We start from the raw sequence: 27,303 nt of genomic DNA, 5'->3' as shown, positions 1-27,303 counted from the left end.
TTCCACAGGAAAATCTGTTTTCTTTTCATCCTTTGGTCATCTTGTTTAAGCTATTGCTATTTTTCTGTTTGTTGAATTTTTCTAATTACCCTTTTGTTTTCTATTTGAAATGTAATTATTCGTTGAAAATCCCAGTTGGCTTCTTTGAGAGTAACACTGTAAATGTTTACTGGAGTGTGAGCTGCATTGCTTTGTTTTACTTTTAACACCAACTATTTTCAAATTTTATTATGCATCAACATAGCTATTAAAAATGAAAAATTAAATATGTAATAAAATTCCAAGTTTCAGATGTTTGTTGCATAACAACTAATGATAGCTGGTATAGGCATACTGAACAAACTTGAATAATAAATGTATAGCACACACAGTCTAAATTGACATAATTTACTATGTTGTTCCTTGCATTAGGATCTTGGCACAAGATGCATTTAGTGTCTGAATGGAAAGCTGTCAAGACATGAAAACTGTATTGCAACTTGACCTGGATATGCATTTCCTTTCCATGCTATGTATTATAAAAAAGACTACATTTACTTGTTTGGTCTTCCATGCTGCTTTCTTCTTTTTCTTCTTTATTTTTAACTTTAGGTTTCTATTTGGATGCAAAATATCTCACAATACTTATCAAGAAGAATAGAGTAGGTTCCCTGGCACCCTGGCCAATTTTCTCCAAGTCCCTAGTCAGTATGAATACCACCTAAGGTCTTTCATGAAAAGGCCATTGACCTAGTGGGATTAGCTTTTTCTTGTAAAGTAGATTAATACCCTAGACTTGGACTTGCTATTATCTGTCATGTCATCACCTTTTGTGATGCATACTGACATTCTGTACACCTACCATGATGTAAAATGGAAGGAGGTCATGATTACCTTAGACAATTTCAAAGGAGCCCTAAATTCCCAACCCAAAATATTTCCAACAGGTCCTCAGCTTCCTGAAGTATTTTGTGTAGCTATATCAACTTACTGCAAGACGGGAGTTTCAGCTGTCTAAAACATTTTCATAAATGTTTTCAGTAGAATCTCAGATTTGCATAGGACATTCTACAATTAGTGTCTCCCATAGCTTCTTAAAAGATAAGTAAATCACTTGAGGATGCAGCTTTTGAAAATGGAATGCAAGTTCAGTTAACAGAAAAATCATCTTTACTGAGTAGAATTCAACCCAACTAAGAAAAGTTTGGTCTGACATTTTTGTTTTTGTTTTAGATTGTCAAGATGTTGCAAACAAAGGTGCCAGAGAAACAGGTCTTTACTACATAAAGCCTCAAAATGCTAAAGAGAGGTTCTTGGTTCTATGTAAGATTGACCAATATGGCAATGGATGGACAGTTCTCCAAAGGGTATGATGTCAGCAAGAATCACTCACTCACTCACTAACTCACTCACTCACTACAGTGACAGCTCGCTCACATGAGTGGTTTCAGCTGTCAGTGATCTATTTGTTTTTATTTTCTTTCAGAGATTGGATGGTAGTGTTGATTTCAGAAAATCCTGGCTCCAGTACAAAGAGGGATTTGGCTATCTCTCACCAACTGATACCACTGAGTTTTGGATTGGCAATGAGCGCATGAGTTTAATAACACAACAAACTGGGTACCCTTATGTGTTGCGAATTGAACTGAAAGACTGGTCCGGTGTAACAAGGTAATGCAGGTTAATACAATATATGTCTTAATGTTATAGAAATCTAAATAAAATCAGATTTAAGAGTGGATGGTCATGTATTGCAATACTTTCCAGAAAAGGCAAAAGGTGTAAACATGAATTTATTCAGAAATTGTGGAGTAAGGCTGAAGAGAAATCAAATGTTTTGTTAATGTATAATGTATCTATTAGATGTTATTGAGTTTTCTTTTTAATGGCACCAGATTAATAATTCTGCAGGTGCCAGATATTCTCCACTTTGGATTCCATAAATGCTTTTCCGGTAACTTCATACCTCTGTACCATTTCTATGGTTGTGTGTTGCCTTTAAGTTAGTCGTATAAATGATCATCTGAAACAGAAAGTCTGATTTCATCATTAATTGTAGTATCATATTACCCTTGTTTCTGTACAAGAATGCTCTCAGTCTGAAACAGTTCCAGCCTTTATACACATTATTGGTAATATAATAGATTTCACTTTGTACTGCTAGCTATGCTAAAGCCTGCTCATATCTGATTTCCAATTGGGATGGCAGCTCTTTTTTGCACACACTCTCTTCTTGTATTGGCATACTGAAAGATTATCATTAGTGGCTGTAAGACAATGAAAGAACAAACACACATAACTGAACATAGAAACCTGGCAGAAAATGAAGAAAATTATCCCCTTTTGTAAGCATCCACCAAGTATCATTTGCATACATCCCATGTGCTTCTGATACAACAGGTTTGGGAGGTCACTCAGTGGAAGTTCCAGCTTTGCTGGAATTTTCATTTTGTTTTTACTGATTGTTTTTTTTCAGTGACCTTCTCACTTGTTGTTTGGATATTTTTGTAGTGACCCTAATGACAATGGACATCAACTGGTTATAACAGCCCTGTGCTTCTAATGCTTAGTTAAACGCTCTGCTTATGCTGTGCTGATGAGGTCATAATAAGGCCGAAATATGCATATCTACAGCTAGTGGGGTTTGGCTTTATTGGCCTGAAATTGTCCATTAAAACGACAAAACAATTCATGGGCATTCAGAGTTGCCAATTAGCTGAAACACCTGATGTTCATAAGGATCATTTGCATATATCCTATGTGCCCTGATACAAGAGGTTTGGGAGGTCACTCAGTGGAAGTTCTAGCTTTGCTGGAGTTTTCATTTTGTTTTCAGTGACCTTCTCATTCATTGTTTTAGTTTTTTTACCAAAATGGGATACTGATCAATTCTGAGCAAGTGCATGATTAACCCTGTTTGTAGGATCAGTAATTTAATATTAAACAACAAAGTAGTAAGGGACTGATACAAATATACAGAGCATCATATTCAACATTATAGTACAAAATATATAAAGGATATACAACTACTCTAAAGGTGAAAATAGTAGAAAGTATAATAATAATAAAAAGTACATCAAGACATACTTATCCAAAACATCAACTACAATTGGTGCAGAACCTAATTACTCTGATTTGAGGTTTAATTGTGGTTAAAGATGCAGACAAATAAGTAGTCAAGACCCTTGCCAGCTCAGGCACACTGTGTATTGAAAACTATGTCATGATTTTCAAACATGAAAGGGACTGATAATGGCATCTGTAAGTAGACCATTGGGCATAGGTGTCTTACTGGTTTTACTTGTATTTGTCCTCTGAGAAAGTCATATTACAGGAAGTTTAATGTATAATTATCCATGAGTAAGAAGGTTGGGTGACATAAGTCAAACATTTTAAGTGTTTCTAGATGTTTACTGCATTCACACAATGGTTATAGGCTACATTTGGTAACTCTGTCCCCCTTTTTTGCCTTACGTGTCCAGATTTCCAGGTATGAGAGGTGGCAGTGATATGAACATAAAGGGTGAAACCAATCTGTGTGGGTTGCAGTAAAAGAAGCATTTGACGTGAAGAGCTTGGATATAAGTGATTCTACAATTGTAAAAGTTTTATCAATAATCATAATTCTAAGACAGACAATAAGTAATTAATCAGCAAGAGCTGGGGTTGGCTGGGTAGAGAAAGTGTGATAAGGAGATCATTTACTATAGAATGCACTTCAGATATGCTCTTTGTTGCAGTTTATGTTATCAGTGCACATTTTATTAGGAAGAGATGCCAGGTATGGATTTAATCTGGGACCTTGGCTTTGTGAATGGATTAGTAGTTTTTAACAATAGTAATCATTAGCATAGCTAATGAACTCTTTGTAGCAGTTTCTCTTTTTTTATGATGCAGCTGCTATGATTACATAACTTCATTTACTTAGCAAAACATATTTCTCTGTTTTCCAAAGTATAAGAAAGTGAAGCTTAGTAAACTGGCTGGTATTAATGGATGCATGAAGAGACTAAATGCTGGCAAAGGAGGTCTGAAATGAAAGCTTGCAGTTTCTGCAACTGACAACTAAAAGGCTGAACCCCAGTCATGGGAGGCTAGCTCAAATACAACATTCAAACAGAAAGGAATAGAAATAAGATACATAACATTTTGAGATACAGTATAGGGAGGCACTGGTTTGAATGCATTTCACAACAAACAGCAGGTAAAATTAGAATGTGGCCATTGCTATTATCTGGCAACCAACTATAAGAGATAATGCTACTAGTACTGACTATAACTGTACAACAGGAAAAAGGTCAGTCATATTATCTCCTAGCTGACCATGGAAGACATTGTTACTAACACTGGCCATAATTATCCAATCAGTCAGGTTTCTAAAGTCTTAGGATTTGGTTGGTGTAGGGACAGTTTGGAGCAAGAACTGGCTGAGACCAGTTAAAGGTGATTTCATGGAAAGGGTCTGGAGGTTAGTCAGCCTTGTCTGGCAATACACAGAAGTGGACTGCCCATGGTTGTTCGTTTGAGGTAGGTAGTGTTTTAGAGCAGATCTGAGGCCCTTTGTAGCATGCATAGGATGGAGAGATGTTAGATGCAGCTAGACAATGTGTTATAACATCTTGAATTTGTACTTTAGGAGACAGATGTAGAATTAGAGTTATCCCCACTGGAACATGATATCTCTTCCTTTGTTTTTTGAATTAAGGCTAGGTCACTTGAGTTTGAAAAAAAATAATGACACTTAGGGTTATTAGACAAGTTTTAATAAACATTTCTTTAATCTGAAAAGAATCTCTTAAATCTGGCTGACATAAGATATGATTTTTAATGTAATGTTTTTGTCACACTGGTGAGCAGGTGTCTGGGGAAACATTACCCTAAAAGTAGTTAGCTTAAAACCTCTTCCTCCCTAAATCTGATTGCTCCATATGCTTTAATAATAATGTACATGTAAGGTGATTAATAGAAGGCTTGTCTGTAACTTTACTGGTACTTCTATACTGGGATTGAAACACACGCAGTGATGGCTCAGCTTACTTTGCTTCATTGTTTTGTTAATATATTCTACATTATCATACTTTTCAACTCTTTTACTCAAGAATTCTGGATAAAACCAAAATGTATAGTGGAACAAAGGCCTAAGACCAATCAGGGACATTTAATAAATATTACTCTAATATAGCTAAAAAGTTAAGAGAGTAACAGATTTTGCCAGTGTGCATTTTCTGAACAATAAGTATGAAACTCTAATGCCTGGCATTATTGGCTGACTATAATCCTCAGTGATGTACTAGAAAATCAAAATTTTACAAGGGACATGGCAAACATTTGAAGTAAATCATGAGCACTATGCAAAATAAAGAATAGTTCAAAAGTAAGCATGCTACGTACTGTATTCTCTCAAAACCACTCATTGATGGAGGAATTTCTTCCTATATTCTCTGTTCCTAAGAAATTAATAAAAGAAACCCATGCTATTCTAGTAAGCAGCATGTGGATGTCATTAGCATTAGTAAATACTGGAAGAAAAAAAATGAAATAAACTGTGTACTTCCCGAGTATAATCAGTAGTTATTTTCAAAAGGAAGTCTGTCAGGAACATACCTATTTCAAGGTCATTCTGCATGAGGGATTTAAGGTCAGGGATGCCTTACATGAAGCTGGAATATGTTTTCGGAGTGATCATCAGATCTTCCATTATTTTTTTGTTATAAACATTAGCACAAGATTGTGAAGAACATAATAATGTCAAACCACTTGTTAATGTATTAAAGAGATGAAGTGCATATATAATAAACAGCTTTCCCACTGATGATCAAATATACCTAATACTTGTACCTGCTGTACTGTTTACACATTTAATGCCTGTATGCTGACTTTTTTTGCATTTTTTATAAGGTATGCTGACTATTCTGGATTCAAGGTGCAGCCTGAAACAGATAAATATCGTTTGAGGTATTCTTATTTTGTAGAAGGTGAAGCTGGTGATGCATTTGATGGTTTTGATTTTGGGGATGATCCAAGCGACAAAACCTTTACATTTCACAATGGCATGCAGTTTAGCACCTGGGACAATGACAATGACAAATATGAAGGCAACTGTGCCCAGCAGGATGGATCAGGCTGGTGGATGAATAGATGCCACGCAGGACATCTTAATGGAAAATATTATCAAAGTATGTTTTCATTTTCTCAGCTAAGTACTAGTTTTACAATTTGTGATAGCCCTTTCAAGTTTTACAGCCTGATTTTTTCACTTGCAAGTAAAATGGGAATTAATCATTATGTCTGTATTGTTTTACATTATTTTGGTAAGTCAATCCATCTGTAAGTAGTTATGTTGCATTTCAGATAACATTTAAAAAATAATAGTGTCCGTAGAAATCTCACAGCAATGTGCAGAGCATACGAAGTTATTGCTAATATAGTCAAGTATCTTATTTTGCAGTATATTTTAACCTGGTTTAGTTGATCTTTCCATTTGTGTATATATCTGACTATCGAAATACTTGTCTACTTAATAAGATTCTTTTCTATGTCCTCTGCATTTCCCCTACCAATCACCACAAATCCTCTAGCTTTGTCTTGTACTACACCTGTGTCAAAAGAATCCCCAATGCATAACCAGAGGATTCTCCTTGCTCCTTACCAACCAGTTATAGGTATAACTCTTTGCTAGGTGAATTCTTTATTTCCTTAGGTAGCAGAGCTGCTTGGCAGCTCTGTTGTGGATAAGGTCAAAGAACAAATTTCCAGGGTAGTGGGTATAGAAGTAACAAGGCATTGAAGGCATTTTATCTCATTCCTTGAACGTTTAATTAAATTAAATGTATGTAGGACATGCATCCCGATAATAGCTACTGCAAACTGCTTAAGTATGTAGCCAGGAGTAATTTTTAGTTATTTATCATATATCAGGGGGGGGTGGATGGACCAATAAAGGGAGAATGTTGGAAATATGTTTATAGAAGATATTCTTCTGAAAGAACATTTGTTTTCTTGGTATTTTTAATTGTGTGAGGGTGGCTACATGAACACAAATGCATTCAGATAGTTTTCAACTAACAAAGACATTGAGCATCTATAGTAAACTATCAAGTTATTATTTTAGCTACATAAATTCTGCCTCAGTGCATTTCAATAAGTGCTAGCAAAGCTGTAGTCTCAGATTATGCATAATGAACTAAGCTCACAAAGTACATTTGAGGGCTGGCCTAGAGGCTTGTCACCTATGTTTCCAAGATGCAGTAAGTAGCCTTCAGAAGTAAGTGTGCAAGAAAGAAAAAGTCAGTGAAAAAATCAAGAACAAAAGCTAAAGACTGGAAGGCAAAAGGCAATACAAGCATAAAAGTCAAAAAGTGCTTTAGTCTGAGTGAGCATCGCAGATATAAGGCAGTGAAAAGAACTAGAAAGGTGGGAATGGTCATTTGAAATTGAGAAAGCAGGGAGCAGAATATGTAGGAACACACCATCTGGAGGTTGGCAGCTGGGGAAGAAGAGGGGAGGGAAGGAAACTGCCATGATGTTAGGTAACAGGGACTGCCACTCTCAGTTAATGGAGAAGACTAAGGCTCTGACCTAATAATGATCTTCTTCCTGTAGCCCATGGTACAGGCTTTGATTCTTTGTACCTCCAGCTGCATACTTTGTAACTCTGAGCAAGTCACTTATCAGAAACTCTTCCAAGTCCAGTGGGGCTTTCCTGGCCAACTAATGAATGAAAAGAAATCTAGCAGCATGAAACGTGCTCCCAATCTGTCTGTGAAGGTGATTAACTTAACAGGACATGTTTCCATGGCAGCTCCAAGTACAGCTGTAGTTTTGGCAGGATGAGGGGCTGGCTGCCCTGAGCAAAAGGTGATCAGCAAATGCTAACGGTACATTTGTGCAGTAACAGCATTCACAAATGAATGCTGTTGTTGCATTTGAGCTTGTTGGACTTGTACTATAACAACCCACTTGTTACATTTGTAGTGAGAAGTTTGCAAAATTGTCAGAGCAGAAAATTTTTTGTTTGCTTTTCTTTTTGAAAAGTTTTTTTTTTATTGTCAAATTTGAGAAGACCTTATTTTAGAGCCAAGGCAATGCCATTCTCGGGGACTGCCCAGGCACCTAAATTACCTATAGTTCTGGCTCTCAGTGATGTTTTTCTCCATCTGGAATGTCTTTTGGTTCGTCTTAATGAGAGAAGTTTATGCATTAGCTCATGCCATTTACCCTTTTGGCCACCACATCCATGAGCAGTTCAATGGTATACTTAGAGCAAGAGCAGTAATACAAGGAAGGATGAGATATTGCTTGGGAGGGAAACAGGGGGCAGCAGCTGGAAAGATGCACATGTTTAGAAATGTGCAAGGGTAAGATAGTGATGGGAACAACAGTTTTATTTGTAAGTCACATACATTGGAATGCATCAATTACTTCAGAAATTTTGACCAAAAATTAATCTAAACTTCCCAGCTGTTTTGAAAGAAGCTTTCTTAAGCTGTTTTCAAACAAAATTATTGTTATTTGCTGATATTTCTTTAAGCTGATTAGAAAACAGAAAACATTTCTTCTTGGTTCCTCTCTTTTTCTCCAGCATTTATCAAGAGAAATCTTGTTTATTTAAGCAGTCCAGTACAAGTTTCACCTGGGCACTTTCTGGGAATGGTGTCAATCTTACCTCTATGCTACAGAATGTTCTAGACTTTGATTCTATCTAAATCATTTATTCTCCAGTCCGAGTGCTGATGTAAATTTGCCCATTCTCTAAAGCTGTAGTTTCTTTGCTTATCACTATGGACCCCTACTAAATGATACTTGACTCCCTCAAAGGAATCATAACATACACAGGCTTTAAAATGTCACTTGAACTGTTTTCCATAAGACAGGAAGTGTCTAGTTGTAGTGTGGTAAGGAGAGTGATAGGACTGTCTTGGTCAGCTGTTTACAGGTTAGGAGTATCTCTTTTCCTTACAAACATCTGACTGTAGTAATGCCTGTATTATCAGCTACAGGTGTAGTGTATTTATTGCAATTATGTGGCTCAGTGACACTGTTTTACGCACTATTGCAGCATAGCCTATATACAGAAATTAAAATGTGGCAAAGGGTGAGGAGGGAGGTGCTCACACTATTTACAGAACTTATATAGACCAGTAATCTAAATGTATTTGATAACTGCTGAAGATTTAAAAGAGGGATGACGGACAACAGTCCAGAGATTTCAAAAACTGACTAGTGCAGATCATATTAGCGAACATTCACAACATAGGATTACCACTGCATAGCTTAGAAAATTATCAAAAGTAATTTAAGCCATTAAACAGTAGTATCTCATTACCTAAAGTTATACATGCGCTCCAGTATTCCTGGTATTTTATAGTATTGAATCAGTCTCTGTTTTTACCATGCACAGAATATTCTTCTTTCTCAGCTTTTTACCTCATCAAGTCTGCTACCCTAGCAAACTGCTTGCTACAACTGTAACAAGCTAAACTGTTAAGTACTGCAGCATCAATCATCTCAAGTTTTTAAAAGCAAAATATAAAGCTAAAGGCTTTCATTGAAACAGTCTTGCTATAGTTGTATGCAGTTTTATGTTGGCATCTCAGTTTTCCATATTTCATTCAGACTTAAGGAACAAGCACAATATTTCCATCAGAAATGTGTTTTGTCATGTTGCTTTCTTCTGTTAGTTGTTCTGAAAAAAACAAGTTAAAAGTCACTGAATTAAACTGTAACAATTCACTTTCAGCATTCCTTTAGCCAGGGCTCATCATACTTCTCAAAGAAATAAGAGTCAATGCATAAGTACTGTGATAGTACAGGCAGCACTCAGTTTCCCAGGACTAGAGATTGCATTCATAGCTCTGAGTGTTTTTTCCTTTAAGGAAAAATAAAAAACATCCATGTTTCTCTGCTTTACATTGTACACTACATAGTACTTACTTTAGTGCAGCATATGAATGATGTATTACAAACCACATACTATATTTTTCAGAGCTGGAGTGTTGCATTAAAAAAAAAAACATAACTACAGGTTTGCTGCTAAGCCATTAACTATTATTTGTTAATTATGAAGAAATTTTCTTACCTAGAATAAAAAAATAATAATAACTTTGTAAAACCACAACCTTACCTAGTTTTATCTGTTTTCATGTTAGATGGTCGGTATTCTGCACAGGATGCTGGCCCAGATGGTTTCGACAATGGCATTATTTGGGCGACTTGGCATGACCGATGGTATTCTCTAAAGGAAACTACCATGCAGCTCATCCCCAGTAACAGATATCCGATAGGAGCAGGACAGCAGCAATTTATAAAGGATGGTAAAACTCGAGGAGACATGTAATGGATGAGCAGAATGGCGGGCCAGCTAAACCTTAACTACTACAGCACTGATCAACTCAAGTTTTTAAAAGCAGAATACAAAAGTAAATATTTCACCAAAACAGTCTTACTACAGTCCTATGCCATTGTATTTTGGCAATTCAACTTTCCACATTTCATTCAGACTTAAGGAACAAACACAATATTTTCATCAGAAATATGTTCTGTCACTCTGCTTTCTTATGTTAGCTGCTCTGAAAAATTAAAAGTCACTGGATAAAATCATAATGATTACCTTTCAACATTCTTTTTAGCCAGGGCTCTAAATGCTTCTCAAAGGAATAAATGTTACTGCACAACTACTGTGACAGTGTTGAAATGTGAAACTTCAGAAGAAACTTTTAGTAGACTATGAAATGAAGACTCTAGGTTCAGTTATGCAGTGGGACTTAAGAACTCTGTGACAAAACCCCTTTATCCCCATAACATTGACACACAGCTATTTGACATTGTGATGCACCATTTATTATTATTATGGTCGATGTATGTTGTGTCAGTATTCCTGTTATTTTTGAACTGTTTGTGTCCTATAAAGTGGTAAAAGTATTACATGAGTGGATACCAAATGTGATTTTAATGAGTTTCGGGTATGGATCACCTGTTAAAGATTTTTGCATCTTGTTATTTGCAGCCAGTACATTTTGCAAGTCGTTTAGGACACTTTAGTTTAAAGTCTGTAGCACTAATTTTTGCCTTTTGTGGCTTTGTTGCTTAGTGCAACTTCACGTGCTCTTTAAATTTAACTGTAAATTGAGGTGTTCTTTTAAAAAAATGTTGCATATGGCAATACAGGCATTCTAATAAATGGTTATCAGCAGGCATTTTTTACTTGCAAAATAAAAATTTGATTACTTTAATTAAACTTGATGAATCTTTACTATATGTGCTAAGACAAATGTTAAAAGTGTTTTTTACTCCAATAGCTGTGCATAATAATAATAATAATAATAGTAATAACAATAAAAAACATTGACTCAAGCAAAATATATTTTCCACTGCCCTTTAGAACAGATAATACATGATTAAACCACAGGAGCAATAAGAAAGTACTATGGACTAATTATTATTATCTATATACATATACAAGTTCACATGTGTACACACACACACGCACAAACACACACGCACACACACACACACACACACACACACACACACACACACACACATGCACAAACACACACGCACAAACGCATGCACACACACACACACACACAAACGCGCGCGCACACACACACACACACACACACACACTCACACACACATGAAAGCACATGAGCAGTCTTACATTTGGTGAGAACAAGTGGATAAAATGTGATACTTGGTAAAGACGTATTCGGAATTCACATGGTTATCATGGAGACTTTGGCTACTTCCAATATTTCTTGAAATATACATTTATTTTCCTGTGGCACATGTTTTATTTATATCCCATATCAAAACTTAATAGTACTGAATTGTATGCCCCTGTATTCCCATTAATACCTAAAAGCATAGGCTGTCTAGAACAACCATTAGTCCAGTTGTTTTTATCACTGATAATTTGCTTCTGCACCCACATACTGGTAAAGTTGTTTATAAACGATATAAAGACTATATATTAATTTAGGGACTAACTTTGTAAAATAATGTTAAATATTATAGGTTTCGTTTTCCACTGGCATGCTATGCTTCTTTATATTTGTTTATACTTTTGGTAGATATGAAAAAATGTCTGACTGAAATCAAGTCATTCTTGACAGCAGGTCTCTCACCAAACTTTGCACAGTGCAATTAAACTTAGTCGAAGAACCACAACTTTTAAATTGTGTTCTGTAACTAAACTTATCTGATGAATATGAGATGTTGAAAACCACAACAGCGACTTTTGTGTTCTGACTCTGGCTTCTACAGCACATCTAATACAGTGGAAAAGCAGGCAAATTCTTAGTAGCTACATCCTATGGAGATGCTGAAGAGAATGGGTCAGTGTTTCATGTGATAGCAAAATAAACAGCATCTACCAGCAAAATAAGATCTATGCTTGGTAAAAAATTGCAATAGTTAGTGAGAACATTGGTGCTGAATAAGTGTATGTCATTTCTGTCATTTCTGTCATCACTTATTGTGCTTCTAACTTAGTCATGTAATGTGAATAATGCAAATTTCTCCAAGTTAATGAGTATTTTAGTAAAGGTGGGAGAAACTTTGCAGTCATAGTGGTGGCCACCATGTTGAGTGTCATAATTTGTTTTGATCAGTAACATCTTTGTAGAGCCTAATCATTGTAATCATTAAGAAGGAGATCTGAGTGCTCCTTACAAACAAGTCTGTTACCTATACTTAGTAAACAAAGTGTTTATCTAGGTCCTCAAAGTAAAAATACTTTGAATAATAATCATATTCTAAACTCTTGTCCTGGTGAAGGTCATGATAGTGATAAGCTGGGCAGCATAGACCAGGCTTCTCTATACCAATTCACAGTCTCCACATCTTTCTTTGTGATTCCCAGGAATTCTTAAGCAAAATGAGAGATATAATTAAACAATATAATTTGGGTCTTCCCAATTTCCACCTCTCAAGGGGATGTGCCTGGTATACCTCCAGTGGGAAGTGCCATAGGGAAGTCTCGTAAGGTACCCAAACAGCCTCAACTGGCTTCTCTAAATACAGAGGAGCAATGGCTGCACTCCATGATCATTTCATATTACCAAATCTCTCTCTGTCACTGAAACTGAGAATAGCTAAGGCACTTATTTTAAATATAAGAAATAAAAAAAAGGTTGGACTATAACACTGAAAACGGAAATAAACAAGCTGAACAAATTAAATATAGTCTGAGACAAGATCAAAAAAAAATTGGAGAAAATTTGTGTAAAGAGATTGAGCATACTACGAATCCATTTCATAGATACATAAGATGCAGAAGGAGTAAAGACATGCAAACTGGTAAACTGTGTGTAGATTTTATAAATTTATTCTCAGACACAACTGATTATAGCTGTATTTACAAATTCTTATGCAGTTTGAATAAATTGTTCTAGCAACATCCAGGTAATCTCAGATACTGAAATCATTAGATTATATTGAAAGAGAACTACAAACTGGATCCAAACAAAGCAGGGGAAGGAGAAGGAATTTGTAATAATGACCTGAGAACACTTCAGCATGAACTTACTGTACAATTATATCTGATATTCACTAGGGTATTTAAATATGGGAAGACTCCTCGAGATTGGAGACATGTACTCATTAAACCTGTCTTTAAGGGACAGGGAAGTAAGACATACAGACCCATATATTTATTTTCATGTTGTGGAAAAATAATGGAGAAGGTTATTTTGAATAAATTATTGTCAGAATTGAATGTATAACAATATAATAACAGCTATAAATGAAAAATTCTGCTGTGATGTAATTTATATAGACTTAACTTCAGCATTTGATAGGGTCGCATGCAAAACACTGATCAATAAATTAGAGCAACTAGGTATAGCTGCACTCTTGATAAGATGGATAGCTGCATGGCTTACAAATAGGACATGGCAAATATACAGCAATAGGACAGGTGAAATTCTGGGTTACAGTCAGGGTGCCCTACAGAGTTCTGTCCTAGACCCACACTTGTTAGGTTGTATCTTTCAGAGCTATCATTTTCATCTGAGGTGCCTTTACAGTTCTGTATGCAGATGACCTGAAGATGGGTAAACTGATTGCATGTGTTACATATAGGGCATATCTGCAAATTAACTTGACTAAACTGACTATTTGGGCATGGGAGAATAATATGCTGATAAATACATCAACAACTAAGCAGATGATATTTGGGAGACGTACACTGAAAAGTGAATGAGTGACCAAAATTGTAGGTTCACTTAAAGATCTAGATATACAGGCAAACCTAGCTTTGAATTTTTCTAATTATATCAACCAATTGGTTAATGGCAGGTATAGAACTTTAGGTTGTATGAAAAGATTTTATAAAATCTAAATAATCAGAAATGATGAAACGATTATTTAGTTACATTAGACCCAAACATGAGTATGGAATAATAATATGGAAACCTTATAAGGAAACACGCATGAGTAAATTGGAAATAGTACAGTGGAAAAAATACCAAGGGCATCCATGGATATGAAAATTTAAGTTGTTAGGAAAGACTAAAATATCTGAACTTGTGCAATGCCTCATACAAGTATTTAAGAGGAGACTTAGTTCAGACATATGTATATGGTATTTAGAGATAACTACTGCAGAAATGTTTGGGGCTATCAAAAAGTAAAAAAAAATCTTTAGACAACCTATGTTGAGGATTTTATAAGAATGGGAGTTGTACTAATTGGTTTTCTGTGAGAGTAGCTGATGCATGGAATAGACTAACAAATTAAATTAAAGCAAAAACTAGTCCAGATATTTTTTAAGAACAACCTGGACACTTAATATGGGAATAACTGTTTTGGTATATTGGCAGGCTAGAAGGGCATTATTGGTCACATCTAAAATACTTGTATGTATGTAAGACAAAGAGTATGGCATGACAAAAACTTCAGTGCTGCAGTCAGACATAGGAAAGCAAAATAATCTCTTATAACAAGAATGAAATAAAAACATTGTATAGATAAACATAAATAGCAAAGCATAAATTATTAGCATTAAATTGTATTACTTCTTTGGGGACTCCTTTAAAGGCTAACAGCATGGTGTTTTAACAAATTACTAATTGAAATGCATTAAATGAGGCCTGTTGGGGGGGGGGGTGGCAGAATTCAGCCTAAACTGAGACAATAGTTCCCTATATCCAGTTCTTAGTCTTAGATTTTGGGAGTATCCCTCAAAACAGAAAAGAAAAACTTACTAAAGTTTGAACAACTTTGTGAATGTTTATAAAAAGCATTATTTTCATTTCATTAACACTATCATAATCATGTAAAAAAAATTTGTTTTTAAAGTTTTCTGTTTTCCCTACATAAAATGACTTACAGGTAGTGCAACTAGCCAAATAAATCACCCTTCTTGACCCACATGTTTAATATTTAGGTGTCTTTAAAACAGAATTGTTATTTTCCAATAATATTTCATCACCTTCAAGTATACATTTGTCTTCCTATTGAAATATTGGCACTTGAGATGCTGAGTGCCAACAAGGTGGAAAAAAAGACCAAATACCCAAAAGAAGAGAGAATGTCAAAAAACACTCTTATCCATTAAACTTCTTTTTTGCAGGGAGGCAAGCCCCCTGCATCTCCCAATGTGTACCAACTCCAATATTGCTATACCTTGAGGAAAAGGGAATATTCCAGGAAATGGCTATCTCAGATTTAATATATGTAAGTCTGCTTTTTTGGCCATTCAGTCTCCATGTTTCATGGCTAACTCTAGAAGGTCCCAACATTTCAATTGGCTACCATATATTTATAATGATTACAACATTCACACTCTTTAGGAATATCTAGCAAAACAGCAAATACAAATTTATTAAAGTTTGAACAACTTTGTGAATGTTTATATAAAACATAATTTTCATTTTTCAAAGTAATATCATAATAGTGTTTGTAAATTATTTTTCTTAAAGTTTTTTCAGTTTTCCCTTCATAAAATTATATACACATAGTACAGTTAGCCAAGTAAGCCACCCCTCTTGACCCACAATTATAATATTTAGATGGTCTTATAATATAATTATCTTCTTTTAATAGATCATCACCTTTAACTATATGTTTACATTGATTACAACATAGGTGCTTACATGCTCCCTTCTTGATTTTTGGTGTCATTAATCTCCTCAAAAGTAGTGGTTTTAAATCTTTTTAACTATCCTTTAATATTAGGGTCCCTTTTGTTAACAAAACTTGGTTTATCACCCATAACACCATTTAGTTCATCACAATGAAAGAATAAACTCCAGTTATGATATCTGATGCATTTAGTTGTGCATGCATCCACATTATAAATGAAAATATACTTCTTTCAAAACATTTACCTTCAGATTTCTTTTTTTGTACACTGCACCTTTGTCTAATAACCATTTAGTGTTGCATCCTGCAATAATTTCATCAATTCTCTTTCAAAAGTATGTCTTGCTTAGTGATAATTCTTGCTAGCCTTAACATTTGCTTTTTCACAACACCCATTTTTTGATATAATGGGTAGGACTTGAATAATGAAGGTATGAATTAGAAACCATAGGTTTTCTATATGTTGTAGAGGTGAATCTACAATCTTCTATATTCTTGGAAACATGAGCATCCAGCTAATGAAAATAATCCACAGAAAAGTGATAAGTAAATTTCAAAAAGGCTGTAGCTGATTGTATAAAATCTAAGAACTCCTTTAACCTGGCCTCAATATCATTCCAATATGCAAATGCCATCTAAAATTTAACCCATAAGCTCCAACTATTTTCATATTCTGACTTGAAAATGAAGATTTTTTCCCAGAACACAGAACCAAATGTGTATGCAGTAGAGCGTGCACAGCAATGGCTATTCCACACCATTTGTTTGTTTTTTAATAAAGTTCTCTTTCAAAGTAGATAAAATTAGCCCAGTGGTGTAGGGAACAAATAAAAATAAGTCAGTGACATCAATTGTGACTACAAGCAGTCCAGCACTATAAAATTATTCTTAAAGCTTCCTGAAAAGTCTCATGAGTTTTCAACATATAAGGATATCTACCATAGACTAATTTTTGCTTCCTGTGAATGAAACCTGCTAGGGAATAGCTCTTAGATCCTTCAGCAGCTAGAATACATCTAAAGGGTGGGCTATCAGTCCTTTTTTCATTTTAGTAGTACCAAAAATAGTTGGTATTATAGGGTATTCAACTTTCAGAAATGTATACACAGAAGGTGAAATAACTTTATGTGAAAAAAAATCATACAAAGCAAAAAAAAAAAAACAAAAAAAAACAACATTCATGTATGCAATTTTAATTTCATTTTTTGGATACAGGGGTATATTTATTAGTATTAAACAGTAACAATAGTTATTTAGAGAGATTGACAAATGTTAAAGTATTGCAAAAGAGGGGAAATCTCTCAGAACAAGAAAAGGTGCAACTGCAGAATGGTAAACAGAAAATAAGGGATTACTTGATAATATGCACAAGTTTAAAAAGACTGCTGTTAAGCAACTGTTTTTTGTTAATAATTCCAGAGAACAAAAACTTTTAGCACAACAATTTAGGCAACAGAGAGTGAAAAGGGCAGTCACCAAGCTTAGGGAGACTATAACGTGGAAGATAACAAGAGACCCTGTAGAAGTCTTAGAAATATTTTGGAAATTTTATGAAAGTTTGTATAAAGCAGAGAAATATAGAAATCAAGAAAAGGTACAAATGGAAATGTTTATGGAAGAATTAAATGTGCCAATGTTAGAGGTAGATGAGGCTCAATTACTGACGATTAGGATAGGAGGAGATGAGATAAAAATAGCTATGCATGACCAATCTACAGAAAAGTCCCCAGGAATAGATGGTATTCCTGTGGATGTTTGGAAGTTAGGAGGGAAAAAATAATAAAAATCTGGAAGGCTTTGTTTAACAGTATTTTAAGAGGAAAAGAAGTACCAGCATCCTGGAAGAAAGTGGTGGCAATAGTAATACCTAAAGAGGGTAAAAATCCATTGTATATAGTTTCATACAGGCCCATTTCAATACTAAATCATGATTATAATGTGTTTATGTCTATAATGGTTAAAAGAATGGCAAAAGTGATACCAGAATTGATAGATATGGATCAGTGTGGTTTTGTAGAGGGGAGGCAAACATCTGACAATATTAACAGAATATTGATGATCCAAAGGGAAGCAGAATGTAAGAAAGTATCACTTTTATTGGTGGGTCTTGATGCAGAGAAAGCAGTTGACAGAGCAGACTGGGACTTCTTGAGCAGGGCAATGGAAGCATTTGCTTTCCCTAATACAATTATAAGGTTGATTAGAAGAATATATGAGGGATTGGAGGTGCAAATTAAAGTGGGTGGGGTCCTCTCAGATGATTTCTGTTTAAGTAGAGGAACAAGGCAGGGTTGTCCACTTTCCCCTTTGCTGTTTGTATTATATTTAGAACCAATGGCAAAGAAAATAAAGGACCCAGAAATTCAAGGAATTGGTATGGTAGTCAGGAAAAGTTGGCTTTATTTGCAGATGATATTATTTTATACATGACAAAACCAGAAAGGGACATTACAACGTTATGGAACATTTTAAAATAGTTTCAAATCTTCTTGGGATACAAAATTAATGAAGCTAAAATAAAGACAATAGTAGTAAATTATGTACTCACACACAAATTGGGCCAACGATAGCCATACTTATGGGGACATGATAAAATGAAGTATTTAGGAGTATGGATTATAAATTACTCTGGTGGCAGCTAAGGATATGTGGGAAGAGACTAAACAGAAGATAATACAAAAATTGAGAAACTGGAAGTTTTGTTACATGGATATGGATATTAAGATACAAGCCATTAAAATGTTTTTAGTCCCTTTAGTCTTATACACAGGTCAGGCATATTTTTATCAACCAGAGGAGAAGTTGTGGTTAGCAATTAAAAAAGAGTTGAAGGATTTTATCTGGGAAGAGAAAACAGCAAGGGTCAAGTGGGATAAGCTGATTTTACCAATAGAACAAGGTGGACTAGGACTACCTAATTTGAGGGGTATTTTAGAGCAACACAGTTAAGGCTCTTATACACTGCACAAACAGAAAACTATAATTTGAAGTGGAAAGGAATGATGCTGGCACAGGGAGGAAGCTCAAGAAATAAGGAGAGATTGGGATTTTGGATACAGACTCTTAAAGAGAACCACCAAACACATACAGAGTATTATATTCATAAAACAGTAGGGAGTATTCTAAGAACTAAACCAGCACGAGAATGGAGAAAATAGACTCTGCAGATAGGGATGACTGTGGTCAGGGATGCAGATAATAGACAAGACAGGGCTGGAATTTATTGGAGAAAACTGGCAGAGGAACCAAGGTATTGGGAGAAAATAACTAGAAAGGGAAAGGTAATAGAATGGGAAGAGGCCAAAAATATATTTGGACTGCAGGTTAGAGATTGCCTTCCCTATCAAGGATTGATATCAGAGTATAGGCAAAAAGAAAGAAATAGGGGGCTCCTAAATTAAAGACCAGCACTGGTAGAGTTTTTAATAGAAACTAGAACAGAAGCTGCCATTAAAAAAGGAATAATTAGTAGAGCATATAAAATATTGCATGATAATTATAAGAATCAATCAGAGGACCTTGGAAAGGATTCGGAAGAGAGATTAGATAAGCAGTTCACAAAGAGACAGTGGGGGGAATATATGTATATCTCCCAAATATACAACAAAATCTAGAAGCTTTAGGATCTTTGCCTGAATGTGCTTACATAGGTATTTTTATACCCCAAGTTAACTCCAAAGAATTTTTCCTCAGGTGGATAGCAAATGTTGGAGGTCTGACAGGCAAGAAAGAAGTAACTGGGAACAGATTTTTGGGAGTGTAATGAGCTGGCAGACTTTAGGGATTCCATGCAGACTGCTCTGTCAGACATGCTGGGTGAGCAGAATGGACTGACTGGGGAGATGATATTTTTTTTAGTTATGATACAGAATCAGAATTGTCTAGGTAAGTTAAAGCCTCAATGAGTCTAATTATGGTGGCTGCCAAAAAAGCAATTACTAGAAAATGGAAATCAAAGTCTAGTCCAACTTTACTAAATGTAGTGAATATAGTAACAGAAATAAAACAACTGGAATCAGGATCTTTTGAAAAAGGAAGGAGCAAACTACACAGGAAAAAATGGGAATTGTGGTAACAATATATGCAGAGCAGGAATGAGGTTTATGAGGCAGGATTTGAATAAGCCATAGGATGCTTAACTGACAATGACTGGAAGGTTTATAAGCGATGTATAATGTTTGCAACTACAGTTGTTTCAAGGGTGTCCATGATGTAAACTGTTTGCAAACAAAGTGGTATAATTTTGTATGTTTTTCATTAAGATTGCCTTTGTCATATGTGAAAATGTAATAAAGATGTCTAGAGAAAAAAGGGTATACTTATCAGTATTGTTAAAAACATCAAACATTCCATTAATATGGTCAATACTGTCCATGATCACCAGTCCACTACTCTTATCAGGATTGATAATTGGCAAAGAGTGGTCTTGGATGAGGCCATCCAGTAGCCTTCTCTCATCCAAAGTCAAATGATGGCAGCCATAGTTCACTTTTATAGATAAGGTTCTACATGTAGCCTTCTCACATTTTGCCAAATTGATTCATTATTGAGTAGATGAGAGGAGTGAAATTACTTTTTATTAAAAATTTCTCCATACTTGTTGAATGACCCAAAACCTTTATCTTTGTAAATTTCAACAAAGTTCAACTTTCTGGTACATAATTTGAACTACATCATAGTATTTGCCAAATATGATAATGAGAGTGGAACAAAGGTGAAACAATTTTCAAAGACGCTAATGTATTGCTCTGTAATAATCACTCAATTACAATTAATTCATTCCACAGGAGCTCTTTTAAAGTCTAGCAACATTTAGTTTTAACACACTACTTATTGAAATACATTCACTGAGGCCAGAGGGGAGCAAGCATTCAGCCTAAATTACCATACCAGTTCCCACAGGCTCTCTAACACCCAACCCTTACTGCTGGTGTAGCAAATAGTGCAAACAGACTAAATGAGTTTCCTAAGCAGGAACAAATGGTCCATAAGGCTCTTAGTCTGAGAATGTCTGGTTCTTCCGTCCATTCATTCATTCATCCATCCATCCACAACCCCTTTTTCCCATTTTTGCAAATGGAGTCATGGTGGCACTTCAACAGTTACAATAATATAGAGTCAATGTCCACACTGCCAGGTAGCCAGTCTGACAACACAGTGGCAAAGCAGGTAGTGTTGTTGCCTCACAGCAAGAGATTCTCTGTCTCAATTCCTGAATGGGGATGCCTTCTGTGTGGAGTCTATCCCCCCTGTATAAGTGTGTGACTGTTCACATGACAGTCATGTAGGGCCAATGTGCACATGGCTTGGTGGCTAGCCTGGTGGCACAGTGGTACAGTGGGTAGTATTGTTCCCTCACTCCCAAGAGATTCTCTGGTTCGATTCTCAACTGGAATGCCTTCAGTATGTAGTATGCATGTCCTTTCTATGTTCGCATGAGTTTTGTCCGTGTTCTCCTGTTTCCTCTGACATTTCAAAGATATGCAGTACTTGAACTGAATAATCTAAACTGGCCATAGGTATGAATGTGTGTGCATGTGTATGTTGTCTGGAAGAACTACCATGTCCTGGTTCTTTGCCTCTACTAAATGAGTGAGCTGACTGGTTATTATTAACAGAGCCATAAGTCAGGATCCTGTGGAGAAGAGGGGATAAAAAGATGAATTCTTTCAACCCCGTCAGAGATATCGAAGGACATTATCCCACAGTTAGAAGATCTTCCACAGGGGACAACATAAACATCAGAAAAGCATATCAATCAAATTCCTCAAGTTTGAAGTAACTTTTTCTTGAAATATAAATGACACAAAAAGTAGAATGCATGTCTTCATCACCTTCAAACTCCCTCATCACTGAATATCACAAGTTGGGGGAAATGTAGTTCATCTGCCAACAGCTAGCTAGTTTTGCAGATAGACAGGTGTGTCAAACTGTAAGCTGCTCTAAGAAGTGAGTGTCCAGTTACCTCTCAAAGATACAAGGCAGCTTTGAGATATTGCAATACAATGACAATGGTTTGTGATTATGTTCAGATTCTCCTTTACAATAAGGCTATAGAACTGGTTCCAAAAGAACAAAGTGGGAATGGTTTTAGTGTGAATTCAAGGTTTCTCAGTATTCCCAAGAGGCAAGATTACTACAGGCCAGTTCTAGGTCCCAGTATTTAAAAACACTTGTGTATGTAAGGAAGTTTAAGATGATGTATAACCCCCTTTGCAGTCCCTCTCGTTCATCTAAATGACTGTATAGTTGTACCTGATGGAAAAGCACCAGCATGATTTAATTCAGTCATTGTTTCTCCAGTTCAGGGTCATAGGGGAGCTGAAACCTATCAAAGGTGATGGATATAAAGGTGGGAAAGTAAGTCTGGGTGGGATGCCAGTCCTTTACAGGACACACACACCCATGCCCCCCCCCCCACACACACACACAGACACACACACACACACGCATGCACAACTACAGGCATCTTTAAAGTGTGAAGGAATTGGATCATCTGACAAAAACTCATGTGGACATTGTGGGGATGGTGCAGAGTCTGTACAGAGTACCTCAGCTGGATACCAGACTGTACTGTCAAGTAGCAATAGTAACTGCTGTACCTCTTTGTTACACATTACACATTCCATTTTGTCCATCTCACAATAATCATTTCAGGGTCAGGAAGAGCTGTAACCACTACCACTTCACATTTCTTTCCTTCAGCCAAAGAACAACATTACAGACAGCTGCCAAATGCCTGCCACCATTTTTTACTGTCTCAAGAGCAGTATATGATATGCATCTCATTGTGGGGTGATTTTATTCTCTTTGCAGTGTCTCAAAAGAAACTTTTAGCAGATGGAATCAAGTTTAAGCCTTGTTCAAAAGTAAAAGATTCCATTAAATTAGTAAATGTTTTATTTGGTTCAGCATGGGCTTTCCACTTTCTGAGCACAGTAATAAATTAGATACAAGACAAATAACCGAGTCCAAACAATGGTATTTGATAACTGAAAGGGAATATCTCAGTGTTCTGGGATACGTGACATGTTGTGTAACTGCAAATCCATTTGTAAGCGTACATATAAGACACAGTAGCCCCTCAAGTGTATGGAAATCATGTGCTACAACTATATGACTAGATACATTTGCCTAAACTTATTTTAGTAACATCACTTCAAATTCTGTCCCTTGTAAGCTCATAGGTTCATAGGTGTATACTAGGCTAACGACCACTTGCTTATCCATGCAACCCAAATGTAACCCACGCATAGGTTCATAGGTGTTTACTAGGCTAATGACCACAAGGGCCTTTTTAAGCCTAGCCATGCATCCCAAATCTCTGACAAGTTCTGATACCCTTGATAAGTGCAAGCATGGGCCTGGGAGATTAATCATTTACAGGTTATCTGTGTCCATTAGAGACATAGATGCCAAACCAGGCAGGAGGTGGTTTACCGACTGTCTTTGTTCAACAGAGTCCTAGGAGCCAGATTAGGGTGAATTTCTGATTACCCATCAATTGGTCAAAGTTGCACTTAAAAGGCCCTCAAAAGACTACCAGATACTTGGACGAGTGCACTTATGGCACACAGCTTTTTGTTGCATCATGCCCCCATTATTTTAGGCTTTGTCTAGATTTTTTATGCTAAGAGGTTGAGAGGTATGTCTGAAGTACAAGGAAGTATATATTCCTATCAACTTTTCAGTTTGTACTTAAAATATGTAACTTGACTAGTGGTGCAGGCAGCACCTTTGTAATAAAAGACACCTTCTGAAACAGGCTCATCCCTCCAGCCATAACTTCCTTTTTCCCCCATTTTGGCATGGATCTAGGGTGTCACATCAACAGTGAACATAATCTAGATCCAATCCTTTATACCGCTGGGTTGCTAGCCCTCCAGATGTCAGCAGCAAATGAGTATAAGTTAGTCCTCTGAGATATTCCACACAACTTTCTATAATGCAAAAGGTGGCACTGAAAGCAAAACAAAATCAAGTTCACAATTCTGATAGATTTGAATTGACATGGAAAATCTTGGATATCACCTTTCAGGTATATCAGCCCCTAGGGAGACTGCCCCTGTGACTTAATTTTGTTAGCAACAGGGGAAGATTTTATACCATTTTATGACATCCAGGAAATTTACAAATCAGAATACCTAATGTAAATACATGACAATAATCTTTGGTCAGATTTTGTGTTATGTATTTTAAAGAGAACTAGAAGACCTACCACTAGAAAGGCATAGTGCCTCATACCTAGGCGAGTGATAACAACGTTATTCCTAGTACTTTTACATTAGCTCAAATGCTAGATTATTTATATTTATTTATCTTGGCTTCTTTTATAATTCTTACAGCTTTATCAACCATGTTGTGCTTTTCATTTCCTGTTACTTCACTGCCTGATATTAAACTATTCTAAATGGAAGTAACAAAATAAAAAACTGATGACCAAAGGATAAATGCTCCGTGGGCAGAATTTGACACACCCACCTCCTTTCCCCATCACCAACATCTCCAGAAGGGGAAGGAGCCGCTCTATGAGCAGAGGAAGACAAAAAAGGAAAGCATCTGGTGGGGAACAGAGAGGACCCACTTTGAAGAAAATGTGGGAGAAATTAACACCAACATAGTGTGGAATATTTCCCACAGACCTATAGATAAAGAAGAAATAGAACTGCTGAATAAGGGATTATCGTTTATACCCACCACACATAGGGCAGGACTCACAAAGCCTCTGTGTAAGAGTTACAAGGCTTACATGGAGGCTGCAGTTAAATGGTGTGACGTCAGCATGCCATGCATATGCATGAGGGCATGCTGACTCACACCTAAGGCTAACACGGTCCGTGTAAAACAGTAGGGGGCGTGTCCGTAGGGCGAGCCCTGCAAACAGACATGCTCCCAGAAGAGTAACAGTCCCGAAAGTAAACCCCCACAACAGAGTCCGTGTAAATGTCAATAAACACAACACAACACATGCCCCCACAGACTATTAACATAAAATGTAAAAATGAACGTTATATTTTTTTTATAAGTTTTAAAGATGTTTGCCCGTGAGTGCGCTCATTTGCATGGGCGTGCCCGTCGCTTAGCCACAGTTAGCAGTCAGTGGAAATGCATATAAGAACTAAATATGCAAAGTAAGCCAAGAAGCAATAGCGTAGCGGTAGAGACGTCGGCTGAAGAGGAGGCAGTCATGGTTCGAGCCACCACAACATCAATTTTTATTTTTAGTGAAATAAGCACGAAACAATTCCCTGACATATATGTACATGTATAAAATTATTTTTATGTAAAATGTAATGAAATGGGTCATGTATTATGAAGAAATGTGTGAAAAAAAAAACAAATGTCAGAAGTGCCCATAGCTGAGCTACACTCTAACAAGCTGAGTATATCTGCCCGTAGGTGAGCAGTGGTTTAACAGGTGTAAAATGAGTGCCCGTAGGTGAGCAGTAGTTTAACAGGTGTAAAATGAGTGCCCAGGGTTGAGCAGAGTCCAAACACGCTGAAACTGTGTGCCCGTAGCTGAGCTGAGCGTAATATGCGTGCTGACAGCCAAACGGCGCGTAAGCCAGTGTGACCCGTTTGCGCGGAGCTGTGCACCGCTCCAACAAGCTAACTGACGGGCAATGTTGAGCAAGCTGTATCAAAACTGCCTTTACACAGACACACCTCCTAGCCTATGTAGACAGTCATAAAATATAAAAAGCAATGGCCAGGCTCGAACTCAGGATACCATGCACCATAGTCAAAGTACTGAAGCACTAAGCCATGACAGTTGCTCTTAGAAATGCAGTAATAGCATATATATAGGAATGAATGGAAAGAGAAGCATGACAAAGCAGGTTTTGTGAAGCTGATACATTTCCAAAATGGCCAATCACAGATAAGTGCAGGAAAAATGGCATATATAAGCCCATAGGTGAGAATACACAACATAACTGATTGTGGAACCAATTTGCAGTCAGGATGACAGGTGTAGGAGAGGGTAGTTGCTTCCGAGCACAGAGGTGGGGTGTTGAGGAGTCCAAATATATGGTTTGGCTCCTCGTCCATGATCATGAGGCCCAACTCATGCAGGGCCAGGTCCTGTGGGGAGCATATAGGGCTGAGGCATGGGACCAGTTGGCACATGATCTCACCAGTGCCACAGGAATACCAAGGACTGGTGAACAGGTCCATCACCACCATGCGGACCTGAAGAGATGGAAGCAGGACCAACTGAACCGTTGGATCCAGGAGGCCCGGCAAATGGCCAACGCCCCACTACTGAGTAAGTTACATGTAATTATGCAGAAAGTTAACCTAGCTGATATTATGGAGATGTGTATTCCAATATTACTTCATTTATATTGCAGCTGCAGGTGTCCGTTCCACGAATCATCGAGCCTATGCTGATAGGCTTGTGCGGTTGCACCACCAAGCAGGTTAGTAATTCTCTCCCTGTAACTGTTAAAAAATAAAAGTATGACAGCTTGAAAAAGAGTGCAATGTAGTCACCTATTAATATAAAGTGCAAGTTTCAGTGTAAGAGAGATTCTGCTAGTACTGTGTGATTACATAAGTGTGATGCAGCCTGTAATCCAAAAATAAAAATGAAACAAGTCTGAAATAAAGATGTTCCACCTGTAATATAATAGTACATAACCTGCAGCAGGCTGAAAATAACAGCTACACAAGCTGAGTAAAACACATGTGTGAAATATATCCCCGTTTAAATTCTGAAACATGACACAAGTGAGACTGTTGGAAAGGATTGTTATAACTAAGTAAAACATGTCAATAAAGCCTAGAATTAAGTACCATCCTGAATTGTAAAAATAAAATAAGTGAGAGAGTGTGAGACAGAGGTATGAATCCACCAATAAAGTAGTAATAACTCCTGAATAAAGTATACTGCAGTCAGTACAGAATGAAATGAATGTGACAGGCACAACCAAACAGCAAAATGTGTGGAAAAAAGTACTGAAGCTGGAATGTGTGTCCCAAAATCTGGATATGTTGCTCTCAGTTTGCAATATACAGATAGTATGATTGTATGAAATACCAAACATCCACAGTTGTCCAGAGCCATATAAAGCAAATGTAGCAGGATGATGTAGCTGAACAGAGCCAGATATGAATGTGTATGAATAAAAATGAAATGTATATTGATGTAGCAGTAACATTCCTATCACCAACATGCAGAAGTTTACACATAGGAAACTGTAGTCAGACCTACAGTGTGTATATATCTGCAGC

General features: G+C 36.5%; 1 protein-coding gene across 1 annotated transcript in view; it reads left to right on the top strand.

The window, feature by feature from the left end:
- FGG (fibrinogen gamma chain) overlaps nt 1-11,215 on the top strand; it is a 37,482-nt gene extending 26,267 nt beyond the window's left edge. The window contains exons 6-9 of the mRNA XM_044062433.1: nt 1,213-1,346; nt 1,466-1,650; nt 5,878-6,155; nt 10,128-11,215. Coding sequence (XP_043918368.1) covers nt 1,213-1,346; nt 1,466-1,650; nt 5,878-6,155; nt 10,128-10,315 — 785 coding nt within the window. The 3' untranslated portion in view covers nt 10,316-11,215. The remainder of the gene's footprint in view (nt 1-1,212; nt 1,347-1,465; nt 1,651-5,877; nt 6,156-10,127) is intronic.
- Nucleotides 11,216-27,303: the final 16,088 nt, after the last annotated feature.

This window comes from Protopterus annectens, chromosome 2.part1 (genome assembly GCF_019279795.1).
Source record: "Protopterus annectens isolate FY-2018-M chromosome 2.part1, PAN1.0, whole genome shotgun sequence".
NCBI lineage: Eukaryota > Metazoa > Chordata > Ceratodontiformes > Protopteridae > Protopterus > Protopterus annectens.
This window is presented reverse-complemented; position numbering and strand designations above follow the sequence as displayed.